Source organism: Mustela putorius, unplaced genomic scaffold (assembly GCF_011764305.1).
Source record: "Mustela putorius furo isolate JIRA1106 unplaced genomic scaffold, ASM1176430v1.1 tig00000127_pilon_pilon_pilon, whole genome shotgun sequence".
NCBI classification, from domain to species: Eukaryota; Metazoa; Chordata; class Mammalia; order Carnivora; family Mustelidae; genus Mustela; species Mustela putorius.
In genome coordinates, this window is record NW_025421288.1 from 9,022,293 (window position 1) to 9,048,852 (window position 26,560).

A 26,560-nucleotide genomic window follows, 5' to 3' on the forward strand; every position below is an offset into this window, starting at 1 on the left:
TGTGGTTAAGAGACCACAAATTAGTGTAAGAAAGTGTGTTCTGTGGTTCATACGGAGTTTTCACTTTGAGGCTAGCTTCTGGGTGTGTGTCCCGTGTTGAGGGTTCCTTTCATCTTCAGGCATATGAAATGTCTCAGCACCTGTCTTGGCCCAAGGTGCTTCTTTTGAGAGAGTTTCCCAAGAAGTTTTAGGTGAGGGCGACCAGGCAGGAGCAGATTGTGTCGATGGGGCTCTGTGTACGATTGAAAGATCCACAGAACAACCCAGACGGACATCAGATGGAGGGCCGTCAGGAATCTGATTCCTGCTGAGGCTTCTTCCAAAGTGAAAATTCAGTCAACTTGAAAGAAGTCATCTGTGAGAGTTCCTTCAGGTTGTAAAACTCCTAGTCCTGATAGTCCAGAGGGAACGTGCGTTGGTGACTTTAAAGTAAGGGCTACAGTCTTTGACGGTCCCAAAGCACTACAACTCTCTAGAAGGTAGTGGAAGTTTTCTTTCTACTGTTTTGGAAAAGTTACTTCAGCATTTAGATGGGTAAAAGGTACCCTTGCCTTACTCCATTTTCCTATTTACTTAGCCCCCTTTCCTTTTTCAGTTTTAAGCTGATTTCAGTTGGAAACACATTCTGCATCCTGTCTTATGCCCTCCCAGAAAGACAGTGCTCTGATCAGCTTTTTGGGCTTCCCCTCCAGAGGACCCTTTTCTGCACTGGAAGCCTCCACACCTAGCTCTTCTGTTGTTTTACTGCTGTGTTTAGGTAATTGGACAGATCTTTGTGCCACACAGGAGTTTCGTGGGGTTTTTTTTGTTTTGTTTTTTTTTAAGGAAAACCTATAGATGAACTATTACTAATGAAAATGTGCGTGTATGTACGTGCAACATGAAAATACAGTAGCACCTAAGGAACTTGAATCTTGGTTCCTGTAAACTGCAAATTGATGTGGTATTAATAAAAAAGAAAAAATAAAAAAAAAACACAGTGACTGTGGTGTCGTTCTGCTACCTTTATTCTTTATACATACAGTTTGGGTAAAGTAAGAACCAGGCTTCCACCAGCCTCCATCCCCACTCCACTTGTGAGGCTTTAAAAATTAGCTCATAGTTGAGGCTGGTAATGATTCCCAAGATTGCCTAATTTCCATAGTAGAGCAAAGCTGTTGTGTTTGGTTTCTGAAAGATCCCAGAGACCCTCTTAAGAGGTGACCTTAGGAGAAAGAGGGTGAGGAGTGGAAGGGGCCGGCGGGTCTGCTGTCCCAGTTCAGCCTCACACCAACCTCAGTGGGTCGCCCGCCCGCAGCGTGAAGCAGCCTAGACGTCAGAGTCAGTCACCATGGAAAGTGGAGACCACATACATCAGAACCTTATTCCTTCAGATTTAGTCTTCCCCAAAACTAAGGCTGCCATGACCCTTAAGCTGGATTTTAAAAATTTATTCAACATACCTCTTAGAAAACTTAGGCTGAAATTTTTCTTTAAAAAATAACTGAAGCCAACAACTTCACAAATACACATACAAGTAATGTTCGAGTAATGTCACTAACGTGGCGTATAAATATGGATTCAGAGTAACATTTACATATTGGCCATAATAGCAAGCATACCATTAACAAAAAATTCATGAAGAAACTTCACCTGTTCATGTCAGACTCCCGAGGCAAGGAGGAGGCACAGAGAGAGGACGACCTGACCCCCCCCACTCCCACCCCAAGAGGCGGTAGGGGCGGTCTAAGCAGGAACCCCTACAGTGGCACTGGGCCCACACCTGCTCAGATCTTCAGCTTCGTGAGCACTGGAGGGCTTATCCAAAAGGACTGCTGGGTGCTGCCATTTCTGATTCAAGACGGGGCCCAAGGATATGTGTTTCTAGTAGGTTCATAATGTGATGCTACGGGTCCAACGGCCACACTTGGAGAAGCCCCTGGGGTGCCTGGGGCTGCCTCTCAATGAAGACCCTCATTCCTGTCTTAAGGCTTCCGTCCCTGCCTGTCCAGTGGAAAAGCCCTTCCTGACCAGCTCTCTGTCCTGGCTTACCTGAACGTTGGTGGTGGGCTTGGGTAACCAGAAGAGGTCACCCCAATCTGCCTCCTGTTTTGGAACAGGCAGAGTCGCAAAAGTGGTAAAATACTCATTCTGGATCTGAAAACAACATGCATGAAGAAAAAGAAAAGAATGGCAGTGCCCCGCCCGGTGCCATCCGTAATCCCTGCTCTCAAGCTCTTAATACTGACTCACAACCCCTGGAGGTTCAAACACGGAATTCACTTCTCAGCCAACTGACAGCTCGCGCAGTACTTCCTGAGTCCCTGGGGCACCTAGAACAGAACACAACGCCAGAGCCCTTGCCCTCCTGGGGAGGCCGCAGGACAGGGGCCGTCAGCCGCGCTCCTGGACTTCCGAGGGAGGAGGCGGCTGCCGGAAACCTGGAGCTTAAGTCGGAGGCGGCCAGAGCTGCCCTAGACGACACCGGTCCCAGGGAGCCATGCATGTCTTTGCCATCCCCGGAGGCCACCCCGCTCTAACGGCCTGTGGCACCCGGTCCCACCCTTTGACAGGCCCCATGGGAAAAGAAACCTTAATTGACCAGAGATTGGAAGGCCGAGGGGTGTAGTGCAAACAACACTGAGTTGGGAGTTGAGCTTTTTATTCTATTTCTATACTGTTCCTACCTGGCTGTGTGTGATCATTTCACTTTCCGAACTTCACTACCTGTCTGCGGAAGGGGTCGAGGGGGCGGGGACTGGTGGATCTCCAAGGTCATTCAGACTCTGACAATCTTGAATTATATAAAAATGCTATAAAATCCATGGTATAAAATCCAATTCCCAATCAGGACAAGTCAAGGGGACTGGGCCTGAGGCACTTGAACCTTGGGCTCTGGCCCGGGGGTGCTGGATGAGGAAGGGCTTCCTCTTTGCTGTCCTGCGTTCCCACCCACAGAGGGAGACCCTGGCCCCGGGTGCCGGGGCCCCTCTGCCTCCAGGCCTCCCCGGCAAGTCCCACGTTCCCACTTTCAGGCTGTAAAGACCAAAAGAACCGGCCTGGCCATGTGAAGAGCAGACACAGGCCCAGAGACTCCAAGAAAGGCCTGGAGAGTCACACATTAGTGCGGGATGTTTGGGGTCCCCCATCCCCACCTCGGTCCTCACTCTTTCCTCCTTTCTCCACCACCTCACAGCTTATCTCTGATACACGTATAATAAATAAGACATTTGCACGTAAGGGTGACTGGGACAGCTCTCTCCCCGCCCCTCTCCCTTTCATATAAAAGCATTAAATACAGTTTCAAAATAAAATACAAAGAGCAAAAAGGGCCTGATCTCGGGGCCACCTGTTCTCCACAGGAGAATGAATCTACACGCCCCACTCGGACCTGCCTGGGAGATCGCGGGGCCCCTTCCCGGCCCCACCGGGCCTGGCGCTGCCGCGGGGAAGAGAAAGGAAGGCCGAGGCCCGGCCCCAGGCCCTTGGGGACTGAGAATGGGTGGCACGTCCACCGTGTACGAAGGGGGACAAGGAAGGGACGGGAATAGAACGCCAGCTGCCGGGACCTCCAGTGCCCCGGGCTCGGACCAACGGGGACCCTAGAGCAGGAGCGCCCGACTGGGTTTAGGGGAAAACGGAGGTCTTCGGAGCAGGAGAGGAGCAAAGGAGAAAAGTGCTAATCCCTTTACGACATCGGGGGCCAGGAGGGCGCGGCAGGAACGGGGGAGCCGGAAGGGGCCGCGGGGCGCGCTGTCCCCAGAGCCCCCCCCCCCCGTAAGGCTGGCGCAGCTGCCGGGGCCCCGGCCCAGCTCCGCCCCCGCCTCTGGCCGCCCGCCCGCCGGCGGTCCAAGCGTCCTCCCCGCCCCGAGCGGGCTCCCGAGCCCCGCCGCCCCGCCCTCCGCTGGAGGCCCTCGTCCGCAGTCCCGGCCTACGAGCGGCCGCGAATACCAATGAGGGCCGGGGAGCGGCCGCCCCCGACCCGGGGGCCGTGCCTGCCGGCGTGCAACGCTACAGGGAGCTGGGCCCCGGCCAGCGGACGCGGCCGGCGCGGCCCTCCTGCCCCCCACCAACCCCCACCCCGCCCTCGGGGCCCTAATACTGACAGTCGGCAGCCCCCACCCCACCCCCACCCCGGGCCTGGCGCGGGCTGGGGCTTCAGGCCCTCCGTGCACACGCTTGGCGGCCGCGCTGGCCTCTCGGGAAACGTGGGGCCCCGCGCTTTCCTCGGCGCACCGACGGGCCCGGGGGGGGGGGGCTCCCGGGCTGCGAGCGGAACCCGCGACCCCACCCAAGTCCTATCTCCGCCCGGCCCGGCCAGCGGGGCGGGGGCAGCGGCGCCGGCTGCTAGGGTCGCGGGAAGCAGGGTGTCCGGGCCCGCGGGCCGGCGGAGCACAGGACGGAGCCGCCCTGCCCGCCCCGCCCGCCCCGCCCGCCCCGCGAGCCCGCTACGCCCGGCAGACGGCGCCCGCTTTGAGGTCCGCGCCGCCGTCGCGCGGCGCCGGGGCCGGCGGCCCGAAGCCCTCGTGGCCGTAGCAGCGCAGCGCCGCCTCCTCGTAGGCCTCCAGGATGGTCTGGCGCTCCTCGGGCGTGAAGTCCATGGAGAAGGGGTGCACCTGCAGGATGTGCCGCTTGATGGTGCTGACCTTGAGCGTGGCCAGCGCGCCCCCGCACACCATGCACACCAGGCCGCGCCGGCTGCCGTCGTAGTCCATCAGGTACTCGCCCCGCCAGCGCGGCTGGTAGTTCCGCCGCTGCTCTCGGCTGCGGGGCGGGGGCGGGGGCGGCGGCGGGGGCAGCGGCGGGAAGGCGAGTCCTCCGGGCTCTTGGCCGTCCTCGTCATCCTCGTCGTCCTCGGTGGGCCGGTCCGACGGCTCCCCTGGGGAAAGGGGGACATCGCCTAGGAAGGGACAAAGGAGCGCATTGGAGCCAGCAGAGGGCCAGCCGCCCGCGTCTCGCGTCTCAGTCCCGCCGCCGCCCACCTGGGCCCACCGTTCCCGTCCTCCCCGATATGCCCTTCAGCCTTCCGCTCTCCCCACCCGCTTCCACCCAAGCACTCCCAGCCCTCGGCCCCCGCCGGGCCCGGGTCCCTGCCCCCACTCTCCCGCGCCACCTGCTCTGGCCCTGCGCCAGCTCACCCCACCACTCCTCCTCCTCTTCCCCACCCCCCTCCTCGGAGGCTGCGGCTGTGCGGGGGGCGGCAGGGTCCCTGGGGGGCTCGGGGCGGGGCAGCCCCAGGGCCAGCAGGTGAGCTGCCTTCTCGCTCCACTCCTGGGCGATGAGGGCCCTGACCGGCCCGCTGAGGCGCGTGGAGCCCGGGTGGCGCTGGCGGATGTGCCGCTTGATGGTGCTCATCTTGAGCGAGGCCAGCGCGCCCCCGCACACCATGCACACCAGGCCGCGGCGGCCGCCGTCCAGCTCCATGAGGTACTCCAGCCGCCAGCGCTCCTGGTAGCGGCGACGGTGGTCCCGGCCCCGCGGCGACCGGCCCCGGACCCCCACCCTCTCGCCCTCCTCCTCCTCCTCCTCCTCCTCTGCGGGCCCGGGCCTCTCAGGGACCCAGCCAGCCTCTTCCTTTTTTACGTCTGGGGGACTGAGGTCCTGAGAGGAGAGGGCTCCAGCAGTGGGGGCGGGGTCCCGGCTCTTTCTGGTCAGGTCCTGGGGGACGAGGTCATCGTCTGTTGGGGAAGGGGTGAGGGAGACGGGCTCAGCCTGGTGGCAGGGTTGCCCTTACCCACGCAGAGGGGTCCTCACCCCAGCCCCAATCTAGAGGCCCCAGCTGGTGTGGGGTGTATGTATGTGTCTGTGTCTGGGGGTGGGTGGGTGTAGACAGGAGTCCCTCCCGGTTTTGGTCACAGACCCCCACTTTGCAGCCCTAATATGGGGGGGAGGTCTCGGCCCTGGGAGGGGCCTCGCACCTGGTGGGGACTGAGGGAGCTCAGACAGTGTCTTGGGCTGGCCACCCCAGGCTTGCAGCAGGGCGCTGCGCTGCGGGCCGCTGAGCCCCAAGGAGCTGGGGTGCACCTCCAGCACGTGGGCTCGGATGTCGTCCAGGTGCAGGCTGGGCAGTGCCTGGCCACAGGCCATGCACACCAGCCGGTTCCCCCGAGGGTCATAGTCCATGAGACACTCTGCCCGGAACCAGTTCTGCAGGGACTCCTTCAGCCTCCGCTCCAGCCGCCGGGCCCCCAGCCCCCTGCTGCCCCCGGCCCTCCGGGAGGCTGAGAGGCGCCGACGCCGAGCCCGGGGTGCCACTGGGCCCCCTCGCCGCTGGCATCGGCTGCCCTCACCAGCTGGGGCTTTGCCTGAAAGGGTTGGAGGGAGGGAAGGAACTGAGATGCTGGCCCTCCAGGGAGTGCCCCACCCCCCACCGCCACAGCCAGGTCCTCCACTAGCCTGTCCCTCACTCTAGACTCTGAGCCCCCAGCCTGACCTTGGCCCTGCTCTTCCTCTCTCCTGAGGCCTGAACTCCTCCAGCTCCTGCCTTGCACACAGACCGGAAACTCTACCCGCTCTGCCCTGACACCCAGATTCTAGCCCCTTCCCCGGACTTCACCGTCAAGCCATACCTTTCCAGCACCCTCTACTCCTAGCCTTCCCCCCCAGCCCCACGAATGCCCCCACCTCCACTCTCCTTGCTCCTTCTAAAACCACAGAAGGCCAAGACCATCAGAGATGCTGCAGACCCCTTCCTCTCACTGCCCCGCCCCCAATACTGTACAAGAAGGACAGACCCCCACTGACACTCACTCCAGAAAGTGAGTTAGCTGCCTGAGAAGCCAGGGCTGGCCCTAGGGGGCCCCGCCCACCACCCAGGCCCCTGCCTCTCCAGGTCCTGTGTTACCTGGGCCCTTGGGTGGGCAAGCTTGCAGGCTAGCCCCTTCCTCCTCCTCTTCCTCTTCCTCTTCCTCCTCCTCCTCGGCCCCCTGGGCCCCCAGGCCCTCGGACTCTCCACAGGCCCCCAGCCCCAAGTGGGCATCCCAGCTGTTGCTGATGACTTCCTTCTCCCGGGGACTCCAATGCAGGGAGTAGGGGTGCTTCTGGCGGATGTGCCGTTTGATGGTGCTGAGCTTGAGCGTGGCCAGGGAGCTGCCGCACACCATGCACACCATGCCATGCCGGGCAGGGTTGAAGTCCATCAGGTACTCCAGCCGCCAGTGGTCGTGGTAGTAGCGCCGGTGGTCACGGCCGGGGATGCGGCTCTTTCCAGGCCTCGAGGCCCGGGCCTCACAGTGGTCTGAGTATTTCCTGCCTGAAGATGCCGGGCCCCTGGCCCTGGAGGAGGGCAGGGGGGCGCTCCCCCAGGACCCCAAGGCACCCCCATCCAGCTGAAGATCTTGCCCTAAAGGGGAGGGGGGAAAGGGAGACAGTTTTTCAATGCCTGATATCCAGGAAATGAACCCAGGGCGGGGATTCTGCAGAGAAAGGGGGGTGGGGGAGGGGTCGTTTGGTGAGGGGGGGCAGGAAAAGGATGGCAGCAGCAATAAGAGGGATATGGGAGAGCCCCGGAGTCAAAACATTGGCCCTTTACAAAGCGTGAGGACCCTTTAAGAGAGGACCAAGAACAAAAGGATGCAGGGCACTGCCAAGGGTCTAGCTCTGACTTTTTAAAAAATAAAGTGAAGGCCAAGGCGGCAGCCAGCTCTGTATGGCCCCCTTTCTGGCGGCAGGCTGTGAGGGAAAAGCCAGGAGAGCAGCAGGCCGGGGCGGTTATGGAGCAGAGCGGGCAGTGGCAGAACAAAGGGGGCATCTGTCTGCATCCAGGGCTGCACACAGGACCCACCCGTCTGAGGCCCCAGCCAGGAGGGCCCCACCCAAACATCTTCTCCCTTTTTCCAATAATGCCTCAAAGGCAGCCTTCTGAGAGTTCCCTTTGGGGGGGCTAAGCATGGCCAGTTTCCCAAATACAGGCACCCCTGAGAGGGGAGGGATCCCCAAGACAAAGCTGTCAACACCTCCAGGGACAGGAGTTTCTAGGACCCTGGCGTCCCTAGACTCTAGGGAGAGCCAATGACCCTGCAAGGGGATGGCTCAACGGAAGGGAGTGGCCACCACCCACCGAAGCCCATTAAGTCTTTCTGGGGATTTATTTTTTTGCTCTCGCAGAGAACCAGCCACTGCCCAGCAATCAGGGGGCAGGCACTGGAGAGGCCCAAGCACAGCACACTAAGCCAGCGGTGTGCCCTTTTGCCAAACAGGCAGACACCCCCAAGCAGTCCCGACCTTCCCTGCAGTTTGGACTCTGTTTTATTTAGAAAAGGGTTTCCTGGCCACATAAGCTGAATGGACAAGTGTGGTCATGCTCCCACTGGAGAATCTCAGGGTCAGAGAAACAAAAGACAGGACCAGAGAGGACTCCTGTCACCATTGTGGGTTTTTTGTTTGTTTTGATTTAAGTAGATTCAAAGAAAAAAGCACTGGCTTCAAAGTCAGAGACCTCGGTTCCAGTATGGTTTCACTGGTAACTTGCTCTGTGATCTTTGATAGGTCATGTGGCTCTCTGGGCCTCAGCCTCTTTGTCTGAAAAGGCACCGGAGAGCTAGCTGGTCTCCAAGCATCCTTCCAGCGCCGGATCTAAGCCTGTCTAAGGTGGATTGGCCCTTTAAGAGCCCAAAAAAAGGGGAGGAGCTGAGATTCTTTAAAAACAAAAGGGGATGGGGAGTTTCTGGGAGGGGAGCTCCGAGATTAGGGCAGTCTCCCTAGCCCGGACTGAACCGTCACGGGTCTTCAGGCGGGGACCCGGCAGCAGGGGAATGAAGAACCACAGCGTCCTCGGAGAGCGAGCGGGGAGGACGGGCTGGTCCTACTATAGCTGACAAATTGTGGCAAAATTTTCTTTAAAAAAGGGAGGCGATAACGCGCGGACAGGAGGGGGTATCTGCCTTTGTGAGGGAGCCCATCCCTTTAAAAACTACCCGCGGTGGGTTAAGGTAGCGGTGGGCCCCCCGAGGCTCCAGCCAGCGCTTTCCTAGAAAGAACGTTGGGGCGGGGTGGGGGGTGTTGGAGAAAAAGGTTTCCTGTCTGAAAGCAAGGCCACGGGAGGGGAGGAGCAGCCCGACTTAAAGCAGCGGAGTTCCCAGCTCAGCTCCTCTGGGGGAAGCCTCCCGAAAGGGACCCCCCAGTCTGGGCAGACTTTTAAGAGACAAGCCGGATAAGGGAGACCACCTGGGAGTCTGAAAGAGAAAGGGGCGGGGGCGCAAGTCCAACATCCCAGAGCGCGCGCCCGGTGGCGCCGGGCCGGGCCCTTTGGAGACCCCTAGGCCTGGCCTTGAAGGCGGGGGCCGCGGGGCCCTTTAAAGGGGAGGGAATCCGCCCGAGCCCCGCAGGCGGACCCCGGTAGCTGGGCGGGGGGCTCCCCTGCTGGCCCTGCAGGCGCGATCCGCGCCCGCCAGGTGGCGCCCCCGGCCGCCCTGCCCGCGTCCCCCCCTTTGTTCGGCGGCGGAGAGGGGCCCGGAGCCCGGAGCCGCAGCCCTCCCCTCCCCCCATGCCGGGGCCCCCGCCCGAGCCGCCGGCCCCAGCTCTTACCGCCGTCGTCCTCCTCGGGTTCCGCGCCGCCGCTCGATCCGGCGGGCGGCAGCCGTCGGCCCCGTGCGGAGGCCGCTGTTGGCCCGGGGCCGCCCCTGCCGCCGCCGCTCCGGCTCCGGTGGTCCCCGCCGGGCTCCATGCGCTGCGCTGCGGAGCGGGGCCCCGGGGCGGCGGGGCGCGGGGCCGCGGGGCCGGCGGCGGCCCGCGCGGGGCGCTCGGTGCTCGGGGCCCCGGGGCGCGGGGCGCATGCACGGGGCGGCTGGCCGCACGGACGGCTGGCTGCTCGCTCGGCGGCGCGGGCTGGACCGGGGTGGGGACTCCTGTCTGGGGCCCCTGGGGCTCCTTTAAGGGCTCCTGGGTAAATTTAAAGGGGCCGCGCGCTATTTCCTCCTGCCAGCTCGCGGGGGGCTGGAGGGGAGAGGCGGGAGGCGACGAGCTGGCCCGAGGCTCCGCAGCCGGCGCCCGCCCGGGACGTTGGGAGCACAGACCTCGCCGCCCTCGCGGGCCCGTACCGCCGCCTCCGGGGCTCCGGTCCCGGCTCCTGAAGGGTCACTGAAGTGGCGAGGGGCGCCCGCGTCCGCTGCGACGCGCTTCCACCCGGGCTCGGCTCGCAGCCACTGCCCCCTCGGGGCATCTCAGCGCCTGGCTCCCCGCACCCGTGCCGGCCGGAGACCGCCCGGTGGGAGGCCCAGGGTCCCCGCCCGGGCTGCCTCCTCCCGCGCGAGCTCGGCGCGGGCCCCAGAACGGACGCGACTGGCAGGGGCCCCAGATGGCCACGGCCCCGCCGAGAGGGTGGAGCCGCGGGGGCGGCCGCGCCCCCTCCCGCGGGAGCCGCCCCGGAGCGCCGGGAGTTCGGGCTCCTCCATGGGAGGGGCGGACGGGCGAAGCTCGCCGAGAGCCGGCCGGGGGCGGGGGCCGCAGCTGCACAGACTCGGGCCGGGAAGAGGGGGCGCGCTGTAGACTCGGGGAAAGCCGGCTGCGCCGGGGCTCGACGCTGCGGAACCGAGGGGGCCCCAGACTGAAAGCCGGGAAGAGAGGGCGTGCGCCGAGGTGACTCAGGCTCCGGCCCCCGGAGGCCTGGGGGTGCCAGACGAAGCCCTTGACGCGCCCCCCAAACCCCCGCCCGGCCCGAGGAGGCGAAGAACGCTGACCCCGGGCGGGGTGTCGAGCACCTCGGGACGCGCGCCACCGCGGCTGCGAAGCGCTGGGACGTACCCTGGCCGCAAGCCCCGGGATGCCTTGGGGCCCCCAGCTCCCAGGAAGCGGAGAGAAGGGATCCCGAGAAGCAGCGGGGGGCGCGGGTCTTTCCGCGAGGACCGGCTGGAGGAGCAGGTGCTCGCTTTGCCTGTGGTTGGTCGCCCACAACAAAGGCGATTCCTAGAGATCCAAATTACAGGGTGCGGAGGCCATGCAGGGTCTTATTATCTCGAGGTGGGTTTTATGCTTTTCCCTGGGGAGGTACCCAGAGATCCGTCAAAGAAGTCACCCTGGACAGACTCGTTCGCCCATCCAGCACCTACTGTGTGCCAACACGCTTGTAGACGCTGGGCGGTGAAGGAGACAGACAAGACTGATACTGTTTATGACTTAACAGGCACCAACGGCTTATAAAAAGGAAACAATTCCAGCCCTTCGGGAGCCATGGGAAATATTAAATTACTTGGAACACAGGAAGCCTATCCCCTAAGCGTTCGTGAAGAGTGGCCCAGAGCTAAAATTTCTTAAATACTTGAAGGTGTCTGTCACCACTTGGAGATGTTGTCCCCATGATGACCCGCGAGATACCTCCTTGGGTAAACTGAGTCCCGGCCCTCCAGCTCTGTTCTCTGCACCGCTGGCCTTGCTTTCAGGTTGCAGCTGCGCTGTTTGCAGCCTCTTGGAACTCTGGGACCCTGATGGTGATGACAGACAGTGCTATGAGATGGGGGATTCCTTGGTTCATTATGTCCTTCACTTGTGCCGATCCCGGGCCATAAAGGGAAAATGAGATACAGACCTGACCTTCAAATGCTCCTAAGTCTGGGTTTAAAAAAAAAAAAAAAATCACAAAGGTAACCCATGACCAGGACTGGCCATTGTGCAACACTCTGGCTATGTGTCCTGCCGGTTCTCTATCAGTATAAATAGGATATTTTTTTAAAGATTTTATTTTTAAGTAATCTCCACACCCAACGTGGGGCTCGAACTCACATCCCCCACATCAAGAGCTGCTCTACCCATGAGCCAGCCAGGCGCCCTTAAGTAGGATCATTTTATTTGTCACCAAAAAAAAAGTATCAAAGCCACCCGGAGCCATTTTTTTAATGCGTGGTGCTTCTCTCCTTGTCTACATCCAGCTCGGCTCCAGAAATGGCTCCCAGCTCTGTAGTCCTGAAGCATTCTCGCCAACTGATGCTCACAGCCACCCTGTGAAGATAAAGCTTTGTTCTCATCACCAAAAAAAATTACCTAACACAGCCTGGGAGGGGGTGGGAATGTTTCATCCGCCCTTTGGAGCAGATCTTCCCTTGTGGGGTCTCCTGCAAGATGGGCAAGCAGTAGTAACCACGACCACACTGCGACTTTTCATGGGACCTATGGACTTTGGGCTCAATGTGTATCTTCCTCTAGTTTAAAAAAAAAAAAAAAAGATTTAATAGATTTTTGTGGGCCCTTCAAACTTCTTTATTTTCTCTGATGTGAGGAAAGATAATGCCTCTTCTTTAAGCCTCGAATGTCACTTTTTTCTCTTCTGATTTTAAAGTAAATTCAAATGTTTCCATGAGCCCCTATAGCTATCGTAGGTTCTAGGCACTATGTCCTCAGTGCCTGATGCTAAGACAAGTCTTGAAGGGCTTCGACCAGGTTGCCGGGAGGAGAAAGGAGCTAGGGCTTTCCTAGCCAAGGCCAGGGAAGTGCCTGGGGTGGAGGGTTTCCAGTGGGAGAGACAGAAGAGGAAATAGGAATGAGCAGGGCCAGGGCCTTGGGTGGGAAGCTGAGAGTCTGCATTTGTCCTGAAGGCATGAGGAGTGCCTGGAGCCTGTGTGCAAGGCGTTCTGGAGGCAGCCTGAGAACACGAGGGAGGGAGCGAGGAGGGAAAGATGGGGACACTGGCAAGCAGTCCACAGAGGGGACACTGGCAAGCAGCTCACAGACCGCAGTGCAAGTAACATGAAGGCAGCGGAGGAGAAGCAAAAGGTTCAAGTGGGGCCGCAGGATGTGTGTGCCATCTTCCCAGCACACAGGGGGCGATCTGGGGGCGAAATGTCACCTGTGCCCGGGGCTGAGTCATGCACCCCGCTGTCTCCCAGGAGGAGTGGATACCTCTTCTCACCAAGGAGCAATGTGTAAAGCAAGCATGCACCTGAAAGCTGCTTCCGCTCAGAGGGGGCATCCTTCCCTAATTCACAAGCCCCAAAGGGGCCCTTTTCACTAATTTTTAACAAAGACCCCCTTCGAAGCTAGCCACAGTCCTAGATTGAGCCGACGAGAGGGTAGAATCCACAGGACATGGAGCAGGATTCAATGTGCTGATCAGAGAAAGACCAGGCTCACTCCCAAGCCTCGGGTTGAGGGGGGGCAGGAATATAAAAGACGACATAGATTTGGAGGGTGGAGACACAATGAAGTCTGGGAAAAGATAAACTGAGGCATATTAAAATTTTAGGAATTTGTTTACACAAAATCGATTCAAGCGGGGCAGCGCCAAACCAGAGTGGTTAGAAGCACTCTGTCAACGGGAGCTGGAGAAAGACTAATAGAGAAGAGTCGGAAGCAAAGTAAGGAAGGTATTGATTGGCTATAGCTTGAACTCCTGGTGGCTGTTGGCAATTGGTTGCCTTTAGGTCACACTTTGGTGACCTTGAGGTAGTTACAGGCTTAGATCTGGGTTTGCTTATATAGGTGCCGAGGGCGAGAGGCACCTCTGTCTAATGGCCTCCTTGTTGAATTAATTTAACAATTACTTCCATTTGGTCATCCTTGCATGGTAATAGATGGACCGCAAATTCAGTACCGGTACCACTCTCGGTCACCATCAGAGTTAAATTGTTCTACCGTAATGTGAGATTTGTGGTTACGATGTCAAATCCATCGGAGAATTGCTTTGGCCATTTGTCTGTTGTGCGTCTTTTCTTATTTTAATTTATTTATTTGGAAAAAAAATTTATTTATTTGGGAGAGAGAGACAGCAACAGAGATAGTAAGAGAGCGCACTAGCATGGAGGAGAGGGAGAAGCAGGCTCCCTGCTGAGCGGGGAACATTACCTGAACCAAAGGAAGACACACTGAGCCACCCAGGTGTCCCTGTTGTGCGTCTTGTTTCTTGTTCCTCCAAGAGTAGGGAGACTATCCAAGGTGCTGATGGCTGCAAACATGCATGGACGATCTCGGAGAGAACTCAGTGCCCCCAGAGAGATGATAATGCTGACTGTGAATAGAATAATGCCAAGAGGCTGACATCAACTCTTAGCCAGGGTCCCCATGAGCCAATCCAACCAGAACCTTCTAAGTCAAAGCATGTAACTGATGAGGTACCAAACTGTTCTAGCCAGTAGCCTGTTTGCTAATCTCTCATATTTGAGTTTCTACACAATGGGAAGTTGATCCAGGGGCAGTAGAAGGCTTTTTATTGCGGTACAAACATCTCCTTTTTCAGCCAGCAAGTAACTGAAAGCAATTCCGTTGCCAAAAATCATGTTAACGAGAGACTTTAGGGACATCTGTTGTCCAACCATGGCCTGAGTAGTAGACTCAGCGATGGTTGCCAAGGTCAAGGACAAGTTTTTAACCACATATTTGTTTGTGCTCATTGGAGGGGAAGGAAGAAGGGACCGTCCCAATGACACCTATCCAGAGGGATACATCTGCTGGTAAACTTCTTCTTAGTCATAGTATAAATTCAAAGGAGCAGACCAATGTTGAGTTTCTGAGGTATGATGAAGGGTCAGTGAAATGGTAAATACAGCAACCACACATTCACACAGCCCTTGCACCCTCCAGCTGTCAAGACAACGAGTGGGCCAAGCTTAGAGGCCATTGCCAAAACCTCCACATGTGAGTAGTAGCTAGGAGATATGCCTAGGACTCCTTCATAATTATTAGCATGTATGGTGGGCCCATTGGTGTTAGCATCATTCATAAATTCTGAAATGACTCAGTATTGTAAAGTTTTAATTCATTATGCCAAAGTGTATTTCCACCAGGTAAAGGAAGCTTTCTGTGATCCTTCTACAGATGGTCAAACCTTCCATGAGTTAGAAACTTCTGGGAACAATACTTAAGAAAGATTGCCCTTGAACCTCATTGGAAGGGGCCACACCAGGTTCTCCTGGTGGGACGCCTGGGTGGCTCAGTTGGTTAAGCAGCTGCCTTCGGCTCAGGTCATGATCCCAGCGTCCTGGGATAGAGTCCCGCATCAGGCTCCTTGCTCCGCAGAGAGCCTGCTTCTCCCTCTGCCTCTGCCTGCCATTCTGTCTGCCTGTGCTTGCTCTCTCGCCCTCTCTCTCTCTGATAAAAAAAAAAAAAAAAAGTTAAAAAAAATACTGTATTATCGCATATTGAAAGACCACCTGAACATAGAGGCCCAAACGTAAGCCTAAAGATGGTCTGATAAACACAGACTGCTCTGTAATGTCTTTCATATATTTTCCTCCGACCCCCGCCAACAGATCTCATTTTCCCATCCCAGGGTTAGGTAAAATTGAGGCAAAGAATGAGGGTCTGTGGATTTAGCATTTTAGCTTTATAAAAGGGGCCTGTGGGAAATTTAGGCATACAGTGGCATGTGGGATGTCAGTGAAATTACTTGTAGGGTGAACTAAGGGGGTCTCTATCGTAAAATCCTGATGTTGGTATGGCATGACCAACCGAGCAATTAGCCAAGTTTCCTGTAGTAGTATTATTTGTGAAATTCTAATTATAGTGCTGCCTTCCCGTGCTTTAATAGAGAGAAAAGCAAATAGCAAATAGATAAAAGGGATAAAGATTTCATATTGGAGATGAAGATCTTGATCCAGTATCTTGGGAGAGCTGTCCGCCTCAAGATGTTGATGGCTTCTGGGGAGGAATCTCCCCAGCCTGTTTTAATTTTAGATCTCTGCCTGGAATGCAGTCCCAAGAGTCTGGAGGAGCCCTTTTCAATTGGGAGATGGGCGCCTAAGGTTCAAGTACCTCAAATTTGGCTGCCACCTGCGTAGTGAGGAGAACCTGGTGTGGCCCCTTCCAATGAGGTTCAAGGGCAATCTTTCTTAAGTATTGTTCCCAGAAGTTTCTAACTCATGGAAGGTTTGACCATCTGTAGAAGGATCACAGAAAGCTTCCTTTACCTGGTGGAAATACACTTTGGCATAATGAATTAAAACTTTACAATACTGAGTCATTTCAGAATTTATGAGTACGAGGGGCGCCTGGGTGGCTCAGTGGGTTAAGTCTCTGCCTTCGGCTCAGGTCATGATCTCAGGGACCTGGGATCGAGCCCCCCATCGGGCTCTCTGCTGAGCAGGGAGCCTGTTTCCCCCTCTTTCTCTGCCTGCCTCTCTGCCTACTTGTGATCTCTGTCTGTTGAATAAACAAATTAAAAGTCTTTAAAAAAAAAAAAAGAATTTATGAGTACGGGAGACACATGAGTTTCTTTTTTTTTAACACTTTTTTTTTTAAGATTTTATTTATTGATTTGACAAACAGAGATTACAAGTAGGCAGAGAGGCAGGCAGAGAGAGAGAGGAGGAAGCAGGCTCCCTGCTGGGCAGAGAGGCCAATGTGGGGCTCGCTCTCAGGACCCTAGGATCATGACCTGAGCCGAAGGCAGAGGCTTTAACCCACTGAGCCACCCAGGCGCCCCGACACATGAGTTTTTATCAGCCAAAGACATGGGTCTTTCTGTTACCATTTCCTTTATAACGCATTACTTTATGCCTTCCCAAAGGTATTGATCTAATTGCCATCAACGCCAATGGTAGAACTTTTAGCCGTGGCAATCTAGTTGACTTTGTTAATTTAGGTAGCTTTGGGAGAAATGGGTTCCCCTGTCACTGGCGATCTCTCCTAGGATACCCCATAAGGAAATATATTTTCTAAAATTTCTTAGTCATGATTATGGTGTCAGCCATCCTGCATGGGAAGTTTTCAATCCATCCCAAAAACATACAGCCGCAAGAACATACTGATAACCCATTGCAGGGAACAACTGAATGAAATCCATTTGTAAGTCTTCACGTGCCCCAATAGGTGGTGGGGATGCTCCATCTAACTTAATGGTCTTTCCAGGGCTATGGGTTGGACAAATCAGTCCCCAAGACTGGCTAACCAATTTGGTAGCCAAAATTGGTAAACCAGTTATGAGACCTCAGAGCAGTTACCCGCGCACCATAGTTTTTTGTAATTTGGATCATTTCATCTGTCCCACAGTGAGTTGCAGAATGTAGGGCTTTCAGTAATGGCATTTAGAAAGAACCCAGCAGCCACCTGGGCCCTCAGTGAGTCATCTAGTTTTGCACTTGCACCCTCATTCATTCAAGTTGCCTACTGGAATAATTTTAGTGCTGGTCAATTTAGCATAGAAGTCCGCTAGAGTACTTCTTGATACTCAGCTTCTGTATTCTAGTAGGATCTTCAATGTTAATCGTTGCAAGTTGTTAGGGAATAGAATAGCAGGGAGTGGTTCATTTATTTCTTGGGGCCCATTTTTGATGGGGGTTTCTTTAGAAATGAGGAACCCTCTCTGTTTCCATAACATGCCCAAGTCATGGGCCATCCCATAGGTATACATGCTATCAGCATAAATGCTTATTGATTTTACTGTGCGTAGCTGACAAGCCTGGGGTCGGGCATGTGGCTTTGCTTCATCACACAGACTTGAGTTGGGAAAGATTTCCCCTTCCAATAGTTTTAAGATTTTATGTATTTGACAGAGAGAGAGAGAGAGAGCTAGCACAGACAAGGGGAACTGCAGAGGAAGAGGGAGAAGCAGACTCCCCTGTTGAGCTGAAGGCAGACGCTTAACCGTCTGAACCATCTGGGCACCCCCCCCCTTTCCAAAAGTTTATATTGAGTTGTTACAGAATATCATGCTCAATATTTCCCTAATGAACTCTGGGTTTTCCACTGTGTCCTATGAGTCAGTGCAAGCCACCTCACACCCACCCAGGTATGGTGGTCCATCCCGTTGTCAGGCAGGGAAAGTAGAGTAGCAGAGCTGGCTGAGCAAGGTGCCAACCACTTAAGGTGGAGGTCAGAAGATGAGAGGAGAAGGTTCTCATAAGGCATAAGTCTACCTGCTGAGAAACGTTGAGCCTGATCAGAGAGCATGGGGTACTTGGAAGTGTCAGACATGTACTAATACCAGTTCTGCCAATCTAGCTGCTGTAGCCAGAGCTTTCCAACAGTTTGGATATGGTCTGGCTACTGGGTTTAACTGTAAGCTATAGTAAGCAACCAGTCCATGTTTTCCTCCATGCTGCTATGTTAGAATTCCTAGAGTCTGCTTATCATGCTTGTGGACAGATAAGATAAAAGATTTAGTATAATTTAGGAGCCCTAGGGCGAGATTTTGTTGTAGAGCTAATGTTAGTTGGCTAAAGCCTTGCTCATGATTATCTTCCCAGGGTAAGGGCACTGGAATTGGGACCCTTGTAAGCCCATACAGGGGAGTTGCAATGAGAGAAAACTTTGGAACCCAAGATCCACAATATCCTACAAATCCAAGGAAACCCCTTAACTGTCACTTAGTTGTGAGTCTGGGGAAGTCTGGGATAATCTCTATTCTTTCAGATGAGAGACAGAGACTGCTTTTGCAATCAAACAATGTCCTAGGTTGGGGGCCTTGCCTTTGGAGAAGAGTTTTTCATTGGAGGCTTATGGGTTTTGCAAGCTAAGTGCTGTAATAGATAAACCAAAATCTATTTCTTAGGCCTCCCTCCTGGCGGGGATGTACCAGTAGATCATCTCCATATGGAATGACTGTAGAGTTGTTAGGGAACTGTAAGTTTGCCAAGCCTTGATGTTAATAAAACCTGTGAAAAAAAATAAGGACAGGCCTTCAGCAATCCAGGTATACTGTTGGTTTTTCCAAGCCAAGGTGGATAAATACTGATTCTTCTTGTCAGCTGGGCTCCTACAGAAAGTGGAGCTGAGAGCCACCACTGTGAACCATTTTAAGTTTGTAGGTATATTAGACAGCAAGGTGTTGGGGATTTGGAACTCCAGGGAACCTTGGTATCACAATTTTACTGACTGTATGCAGATCTTGTACAAAACTCCAACCTCATCCATTTGATTTTTTTTAAGATTTTATTTATTTATTTGAGAGAGAGAGTGGGCAAGATCGAGAGCACATGAGCAGGGGCAGAAGGAGAGGGAGAAGCAGGCTTCCCTGCTGAGTGGAGAGCCGGACCTGGTGCTGGATCCCAGGACCCTGAGATCATGACCTGGAGCTGAAGGCAGACGCTTAACTGACTGAGCCACCCAGGTGCCCCTATTTGATTTTTTAATGGGTAAAATGGGAGCATTGCAGGAGTCAGCCCTTGCTTCATTTAGTCTTCTCCAACTGTCTCCAACTGTGAGCGCCCTCAGATACCTTCTGGTTTTAGTGGACATTAAGTCAACTTAGGCAGGGATTTGAAATATTTTTATGGGTTCAGCTCTCTTAATTTTGCCTTTGTTGGTTGAAGAAAAAGCCCATAGGCATTCAGGCACTTCTGAGAGATCAGGGCTTTCATGCTTTCTTTTTTATTTTATTTTTTAAATTGTTCTTATTTGTTAAGAATTTAAAATTTTAAAAATTTTTATTTATTTATTTAGAGATAATGAGAGCAGCAGGAGGGGCAGAGATAGAGAGAGAGAGAGAATCCCAAGCTGATTCCATAATCAGCAGGGAACCCGACACGGGACACTGAGATCAGGATCCCAGCTGAGATCAAGAGCCGAACGTTTAACTGCACCACCTGGGCTCCCCAGAGGTCATTTCTCCTGAGTTAAATTTTACATGTCTCCTCAATTTGGAAAGCAGATCTCATCCTCACAGTTTTACTAGGGCAGGGCCACACAGGACGAGAGTATGGGTCCCCAAAAATGGTCCTAGTGCCATCTGGACTGGTTTAGATAGAGGTACCCTTTGAGCTTACTTAGAAACTCTCACTACAGAAATACACCCTTTACTCCAAGGGGTTTTCCCCTTTATGAAAGCAGGGTCTCACGTGGATACAGTGGCTCTGGACTTCACCGACATTAAACAGGCTCCTCTGTGAATGTTTACCTTAGTGCCCCCTTGCTCATTTAGAGGCATCGTAGGGAGTGATTTACCTGACGAGCCCTCATAGCCCATCTATCCTTATGATTATTTTGGTAATCTGATTTTGCAAGACTTCCCCCAGAGGGGAAACAATCTGGATTCCTAGGTGGAAGTCCATGAAAAGATGGGTTCAGGGGACACCTGGGTGGCTCAGTTGTTAAGCTTCTGCCTTCAGCTCAGGTCATGATCCCAGGGTCCTGGGATTAAGCCCCACATTGAGCTCCCTGCTCAGCCCCCCTGCTTGTGCTCCCTCTCTCGGTGTGTCTCTCTGTCAAATAAACAAATAAATACATTTTAAATTAATATATAATGTATTATTTGCCCCAGGGGTACAGGTCTGTGAATCATCAGGCTTACACATTTCACAGAACTCACCACAGCACATATCCTCCCCAATGTCCATAACCCAGCCACCCTATCCCTACCCCCCACCCACCACCCAGCAAACCTTGATTTGTTTCTTGAGATTAAAAGCCTCTTAAGGTTTATCTCCTTCCCCATCCCATCTTGTTTCATCTTTTCCCTCCCTACCCCCATGACCCTCAACCCTGCCTCTCAAATTCCTCATATCAGAGAGATCGTATTATAATTGTCTTTCTCTGATTGACTTATTTTGCTCAGCATAACACCCTCTAGTTCCATCCAGGTCATTGCAAATGACAAGATTTCATTTCTTTTGATGGCTGCATAATATTCCATTCGTTGTATAGCTGTACCACATCTTCTTTATCCATTCATCTGCTGATAGACATCTAGACTCTTTCCATAGTTTGGCAATGTCCATAGTGGACATTACTGCTATAAACATTCAGGTGCACGTGCCCCTTCAGATCCCTACATTTGTATCTTTAGGGTAAATACCCAGTAGTGTGATTTCTGGGTTGTAGGGTAGCTCTATTTTCAACTTTTTGAGGAAACTCCATGCTGTTTCCCAGAGTGGCTGCACCAGCTTACATTCCCACCAACAGTGTAAGAGGGTTCCCCTTTCTCCACATGCTCACCAGCACCTGTTGTGTCCTGACTTGTTAGTTTTAGCCATTCTGACTGGTGTGGGGTGGTATCTCATTGTGGTTTTGATTTGTATTTCTCTGTTCCCGAGTGATGTTGAGCACTTTTTTATGTGTCTATTGGCCATCTGGATATCTTCTTTGCAGAACTGTCTGTTCATGTCTTCTGCCCATTTCTTGATTGGATTATTTGTTCTTTGAGTATTGAGTTTGATAAGTTCTTTATAGATTTTGGATTCTAGCCCTTTATCTGATATGTCATTTGCGAATATCTTCTCCCATTCTGTCAGTTGTCTTTTGGTTTTTTTTTTTACTGTTTCCTTTGCTGTGCAAAAGCTTTTGATGTTAATGAAGTCCCAGCAGTTCATTTTTGCCCTTGCTTCCAATGCCTTTGGCAATGTTTCTAGGAAGAATTTGCAGTGTCTGAGGCCAAAGAGGTTGCTGCCTGTGTTCTCCTCAAGGATTTTAATGAATTCCTACCTCACATTGAGGTCTTTCATCCATTTTGAGTCTATTTTTGTATGTGGTGTAAGGAAGTGGTCCAGTTTTATCCTTCTGCATGTGGTTGTCCAATTTTTCCAACACCATTTGTTGAAGAGACTGTCTTTTTTCTATTGGACATTCGTTCCTGCTTTGTCGAACATTAGTTGACCATAGAGTTGAGGGTCCATTTCTGGGTTCTCAATTCTGTTATATGGAGCTATGTGTCTGTTTTAGTGCCAGTACTGTACTATCTTGATGATTACAGTTTTGTAATAGAGCTTGGCGACTGGAATTGTGATGCCACTAACTTTGACTTTCTTTTTCAACATTCCTCTGGTTATTCGGGGTCTTTTCTGGGTCCATAAAAATTTTAAGATTATTTTTTCCATTTCTTTGAAAAAATTGATGGTATTTTGATAAGTAGTGCATTAAATGGGTAGATTGCTTTAGGTACTTTAGACAGTTTCATAATATGTGTTCTTCCAGTCCATGAGCATGGAACATTTTTCCATTTCTTTGTGTCTTTCTCAATTTCTTTCATAAGTACTTTATAGTTTTCTGAGTACAGATTCTTTGACTCTTTGGTTAGGTTTATTCCTAGGTATCTTATGGTTTTGGGTGCCGTTGTAAATGGGATCAACTCCTTAATTTCTCTTTCTTCTGCCTTGTTGTTGGTGTATAGAAATGCAGCTGATTTTTGTGCATTGATTTTATATCCTGACACTTTACTGAATTCCTGTATGAGTTCTAGCAGTTTTGGGGTGGAGTCTTTTGGGTTTTCCACATAAAGTACCATATCATCTGTAAAGAGTGAGAGTTTGACTTCTTCTTTGCCGATTCAGATGCCATATATTTCTTTTTGTTGTCTGATTGCTGAGGCTGGACTTCTAATACTATGTTGAATAGCAGTGGTGATAGTGGACATCCTACTATGTTCCTGACATTAGGGGAAAAGCTCCCATTTTTTTCTCCATTGAGAATGATATTTGCTGTGTGTTTTTCATAGGTGGCTTTGATGATATTAAAGTATGTTCCCTCTATGCCTACACTGTGAAGGGTTTGCTTAAGAAAGGATGCTGTACTTTGTCAAGTGCTTTTTAAACATCTATTGAGAGTATCATATGGTTCTTGTTCTTTCTTTTATTAATGTATTGTATCACATTGATTGATTTGTGGATGTTGAACCAACCTTGTAGCCCAGGAATAAATCCCACTTGATCGTGGTGAATAATCATTTTAATGTACTGTTAGATCATGTTGGCTAATATTTTGGCGTAACTTTTTGCATCCATGTTCATCAAGGATATTGGTCTGTAATTCTCCATTTTTTTTTCATCTTTTTTAAAAGGGTTTGTTTATTTATTTGAGAGAGAGAGAGACATAGTGAGAGGGAGGGAACACAAGCAAGGGGATCTGCAAAGGGAGAAGGAGAAGCAGGCTCCCTGGGGAGCCCAACATGGAGCTCGATCCCAGGACCCCGGAATTATGACTCAAGCCGAAGGCAGGCACTTAACTACTGAGCCACCCAGGCGCCCCTAGGGTTAGGTTTTATACTTGAGACCTTTCTTGTTTCTTTCTTTTTTATTTATTTATTTTTTCTCTTTTCAGTGTTCCAGAATTCATTGTTTATGCACCACACCCAGTGCTCCATGCAATACATCCCCTCCATAATACCCAACACCAAGCTCACCCAACTTCCTACTGCCCTCCCCTCCAAAACCCTCAGTTTGTTTCTCAGAGTCCACAGTCTCTCACAGTTTGTCTCCCCCTTTCTTGTTTCTTGAGAAAGGCTTATATTGCTATATACTTTCCTCTCAGGATCGCCTTTACTGTCCCAAAGATTTTGAACAGTTGTGTTTTCATTTTCATTTGTTTCCATGAATTTTTTCAATTCTTCTTTAATTTCCTGGTTGACCCATTCATTCTTTAGAAGGATGCTCTTTAGTCTCCATGTATTTGAGTTCTTTCCAACTTTCCTCTTGTGGTTGAGTTCTAGCTTCAGAGCATTGTGGTCTGAAAATATGCAGGGAATGATCCCAATCTTTTGGTAGCAGTTGAGACCTGATTTGTGACCAGGATGTGACCTATTCTGGAGAATGTTCTATGTACACTAGAGAAGAATTTGTATGCTGTTGCTTTGGGATGGAATGTTCTAAATATATCTGTGATATCCATCTGGTCCAGTGTGTCATTTAAAGCCTTTATTTCCTTGTTGATCTTTTGCTCCGATGATCTGTCCAATTCAGTGAGGAGGGTGTTAAAGTCCCCTATTATTATTGTATTATTGTCTATGTGTTTCTTTGATTTTGTTATTAATTGGCTTATATAACTGGTTGCTCCCATATTAGGGGCATAGATATTTAAAATTATTAGATCTTCTTGTTGGACAGACCCTTTAAGTATGATATAGTGTCCTTCCTCGTGTCTTAGTATGGTCTTTGGCTTAAAATCTAATTTATCTGATATAAGCATTACCACTCCAGCTTTCTTTTGATGTCTGTTAGCATGGTAAATTGTTTTCCACCCCCTCACTCTAAATCTGGAAGTGTCTTTGGGTCTAAAATGAGTTTCTTGTAGACAGCATATTAATGGGTTTTGGTTTTTTATCCATTCTGATACCTGCATCTTTTGATTAGGGTATTTAGCCCATTTACATTCAGGATAACTATTGAGAGATATGAATTTAGTGCCATTTTATTGCCTGTAAGGTGACTGTTACTGTATATAGTCTTCATTCCTTTCTGGTCTGTGACTTTTAGGCTCTCTCTTTGCTAGAGGACCCCATTCAATATTCCCTGTAGGCTGGTTTGGTGTTTGCAAATTCTTTCACTTTTTATTTGTCCTGGAAGCTTTTTATCTCTCCTTCTATTTTCAAAGACAGCCTAGCTGGATATGGTATTCTTGGCTGCATATTTTTCTCGTTTATTGCTCTGAATATATCATGCCAGTCCTTTCTGGCCTCCTAGGTCTCTGTGGATAAGTCTGCTGCCAATCTAATATTTCTACCATTGTATGTTACAGACCTCTTGTCCTGAGCTGCTTTCAGGATTTTCTCTTGTGTATTTTGGTCTGTTAGAAGAAACTACCTTCCAAAATTTTAAAGAAAGAGAAACTCATATATATATATATATATATATATATATATGAGTTTATGTAAACATGATTGAAGGGATGGAATATGACTATAAAGATGAAAATTAAAAAGATTCTAAAAAAGAAATAAGAAGTTGGTTGGAAAAAGAAAAAGGAAAAGGAAAGTCTGTTCTCAGGCTGGAGACTAGAACAAAGCCATGTGCTACGTTTAGGGTATACCCAAATTTTTAAACAAAAAAAAAAAACACCTATATATATACAAATAACAAGGTTAAATACAATGAAGGGATAAAATATGACTATAGCATGAAATTTTAATATATTTTTAAAGGGTATTGATAATATAAAATAGTTAAAAGTTAAAATAGCCTTACCTCCAAGGAGACCAAGTATCTTCAAGTGACAGAAGTGCTCCACAAACTAAAGCTACAGAGTAGAGGGATACTGAGAGAAGAGAAGCAGCCAGCCTCGGCCCAGTCCACCCCAAGCAACAGCCCCCACTCTTCCCTTCAGCACAAGTCCAGAGGCTGGCTCACTTCTGGTCCTTCCACAGCCTTACCTGGCCCATACCCTGGCACCATGGATTCTGCAAGTGGGGACAAGGACAAAAACTTGGTGGATAAATGGAGACTTTTTGGACCAAGATCCCTCCAGAAGTCTGATTCAGGAGGTTTTGCCATCCAGACTTACAGAGGAGCCCAGAAGCCTCCAATGGAACTGATTCATGTCCAGGCCACCCAAATGGCCAAAGATCCAGCAACCTTCAAGCCACCCAAGATGGACATGCTATTGATGGAAGGGAAGAAACCACTGCCGCAGACCCATAATCTCAAACCCCTTGACTTAAATGTGCTCACACCCACTGGCTTCTAGAGCTCTTTGTATTCCAGGGACTCTGGATAGAGGGTATCTTGTACCCAACTCCCCTTTTACCTTGGCTTTGACATAGGAGAGGTTTTCTTGTTTGTTTGCTTTTTAAAGATTTTGTTTATTTATTTGACAGAGAGAGATCACAAGTAGGCAGAGGCAGGCAGAGAGAGAGGGGAAAACAGGCTCCCTACTGAGCAGAGCACTGGATGTGGGGCTCGATTCCAGGACCCTGGGATCATGACCTGAGCCAAAGTCAGAGGCTTTAACCCACTGAGCCACCCAGGCAGCCCCAACCCTTTTTTTTTTTTTTTTTTTTTTTTGCTTTTAAAACCTCTTAAACTGAAGCTAGAGCTGGAGATACACTTGGTTTTTGAGAAATGTTAATGGGAAAAAAAAAAGAAATGTTAGTGCAAAGCTTGTCCTTGCGTGTGTGAAAGAAACCATTTTGTATGGTTTAAAGTTAAATAATCCTGGTGGTGACGTATGGGGGACCTCATTAGTCATTTTTGTATCATTTACCTTAGACGAGAACTTTGATCATTGCTTACTACGTAAATAATATTTCTGTTGTTCTGGAACTGAGGCTTCTTGACTTCTTTACCACTGTAAACATGTGCGTGACCTAGCCACGGAGTAGAGGTGTGCCCCAACTAGTTGAGACTTTGATCCTCTTGACTGTACACTTCCATGTGCTCCAGGCTTGTCAGCTGGGGGGCCTGAGATCTGTTTGGCAGCCAGGGCAGCAGGGTCCCCCACTTCCTGGGCTGAAACCGGAGCATTCCTCTGTTTGGTAGCCTTCCAGGTCACTTTGTCCTGCAGCCACTTCTTACCAGAACACTTCTGGCCAGTGCTGTTGGAGGGATGCTTCGCTTTTTTGTGTCTCAGAACAAACACTAGTCTTGCATATCCTATTTTGCACTTTTAAAGATTTTATTTACTTATTTATTTGACAGACAGAGATCACAAGTAGGCAGAGAGGCAGGCAGAGAGAGAGGAAGGGAAGCAGGCTCTCTGCTGAACAGAGAGCCCGATGCAGGGCTGGATCTCAGGACCCTGGGATCATGACCTGAGCCAAAGGCAAAGGCTTTAGCCCACTGAACCACCCAGGCGCCCCTCCTATTTTGCACTTTTAAAATGAAATTAATTTACCTCCAATCTGATTGAAAACTTCCTAAGGGAGAAAATTCAGGCTACTGGCTTGGTATAGATAAACGGATGTTAAACTTTTTTCAGGTATGCGCAAAGTGTACCTATGTTTAGATGGTAGTCTTGAGGTTCACGTGAAACTAGTGTCATCCTATTTTGATTTTTGTTTCTATTTTCATTTTCTTGTTCA

The 26,560-nt window shown here is 51.3% G+C and overlaps 2 protein-coding genes across 4 annotated transcripts; one reads left to right on the top strand and one right to left on the bottom strand.

Moving 5' to 3' along the window:
* Positions 1-986: 986 nt before the first annotated feature.
* Positions 987-10,079, bottom strand: ZFTA (zinc finger translocation associated). Of its 3 annotated transcripts, none has more exons than XM_045064024.1 (5): positions 9,993-10,079; positions 6,824-7,321; positions 5,898-6,284; positions 5,118-5,657; positions 987-4,879 (listed from the first exon to the last, which is right to left on the bottom strand). In XM_045064024.1, the coding sequence occupies exons 2-5, from the start codon at positions 7,116-7,118 to the stop codon at positions 4,428-4,430; spliced, it is 1,674 nt and encodes a 557-aa protein (XP_044919959.1). In that variant the 5' UTR covers positions 7,119-7,321; positions 9,993-10,079; the 3' UTR covers positions 987-4,427. The 3 variants fall into 3 exon arrangements, with proteins under 3 accessions (XP_044919959.1, XP_044919949.1, XP_044919961.1); XM_045064014.1 differs by lacking the exon at positions 9,993-10,079 and adding an exon at positions 9,505-9,653; XM_045064026.1 differs by lacking the exons at positions 5,898-6,284; positions 9,993-10,079 and adding an exon at positions 9,505-9,653.
* LOC101683439 (putative monooxygenase p33MONOX) lies at positions 9,642-25,227 on the top strand. The gene is made up of 2 exons (XM_045067748.1): positions 9,642-9,814; positions 24,723-25,227. The coding sequence occupies exons 1-2, from the start codon at positions 9,642-9,644 to the stop codon at positions 25,225-25,227; spliced, it is 678 nt and encodes a 225-aa protein (XP_044923683.1).
* Positions 25,228-26,560: the final 1,333 nt, after the last annotated feature.

Excerpts from the sequence above, each read along its gene's own strand:
- ZFTA (XM_045064014.1), bottom strand. The coding sequence starts at position 9,643 with ATGGAGCCCGGCGGGGACCACCGGAGCCGGAGCGGCGGCGGCAGGGGC. Across the intron at positions 6,285-6,823 it reads TTGCCCACCCAAGGGCCCAG|GCAAAGCCCCAGCTGGTGAG; the intron begins GTAACACAGGAC and ends CAACCCTTTCAG. Across the intron at positions 4,880-5,117 it reads AGAGGAGGAGGAGTGGTGGG|GCGATGTCCCCCTTTCCCCA; the intron begins GTGAGCTGGCGC and ends GTCCCTTCCTAG.
- LOC101683439 (XM_045067748.1), top strand. The coding sequence starts at position 9,642 with ATGCGCTGCGCTGCGGAGCGGGGCCCCGGGGCGGCGGGGCGCGGGGCC. Across the intron at positions 9,815-24,722 it reads GCGGCGCGGGCTGGACCGGG|CCTTACCTCCAAGGAGACCA; the intron begins GTGGGGACTCCT and ends AAGTTAAAATAG.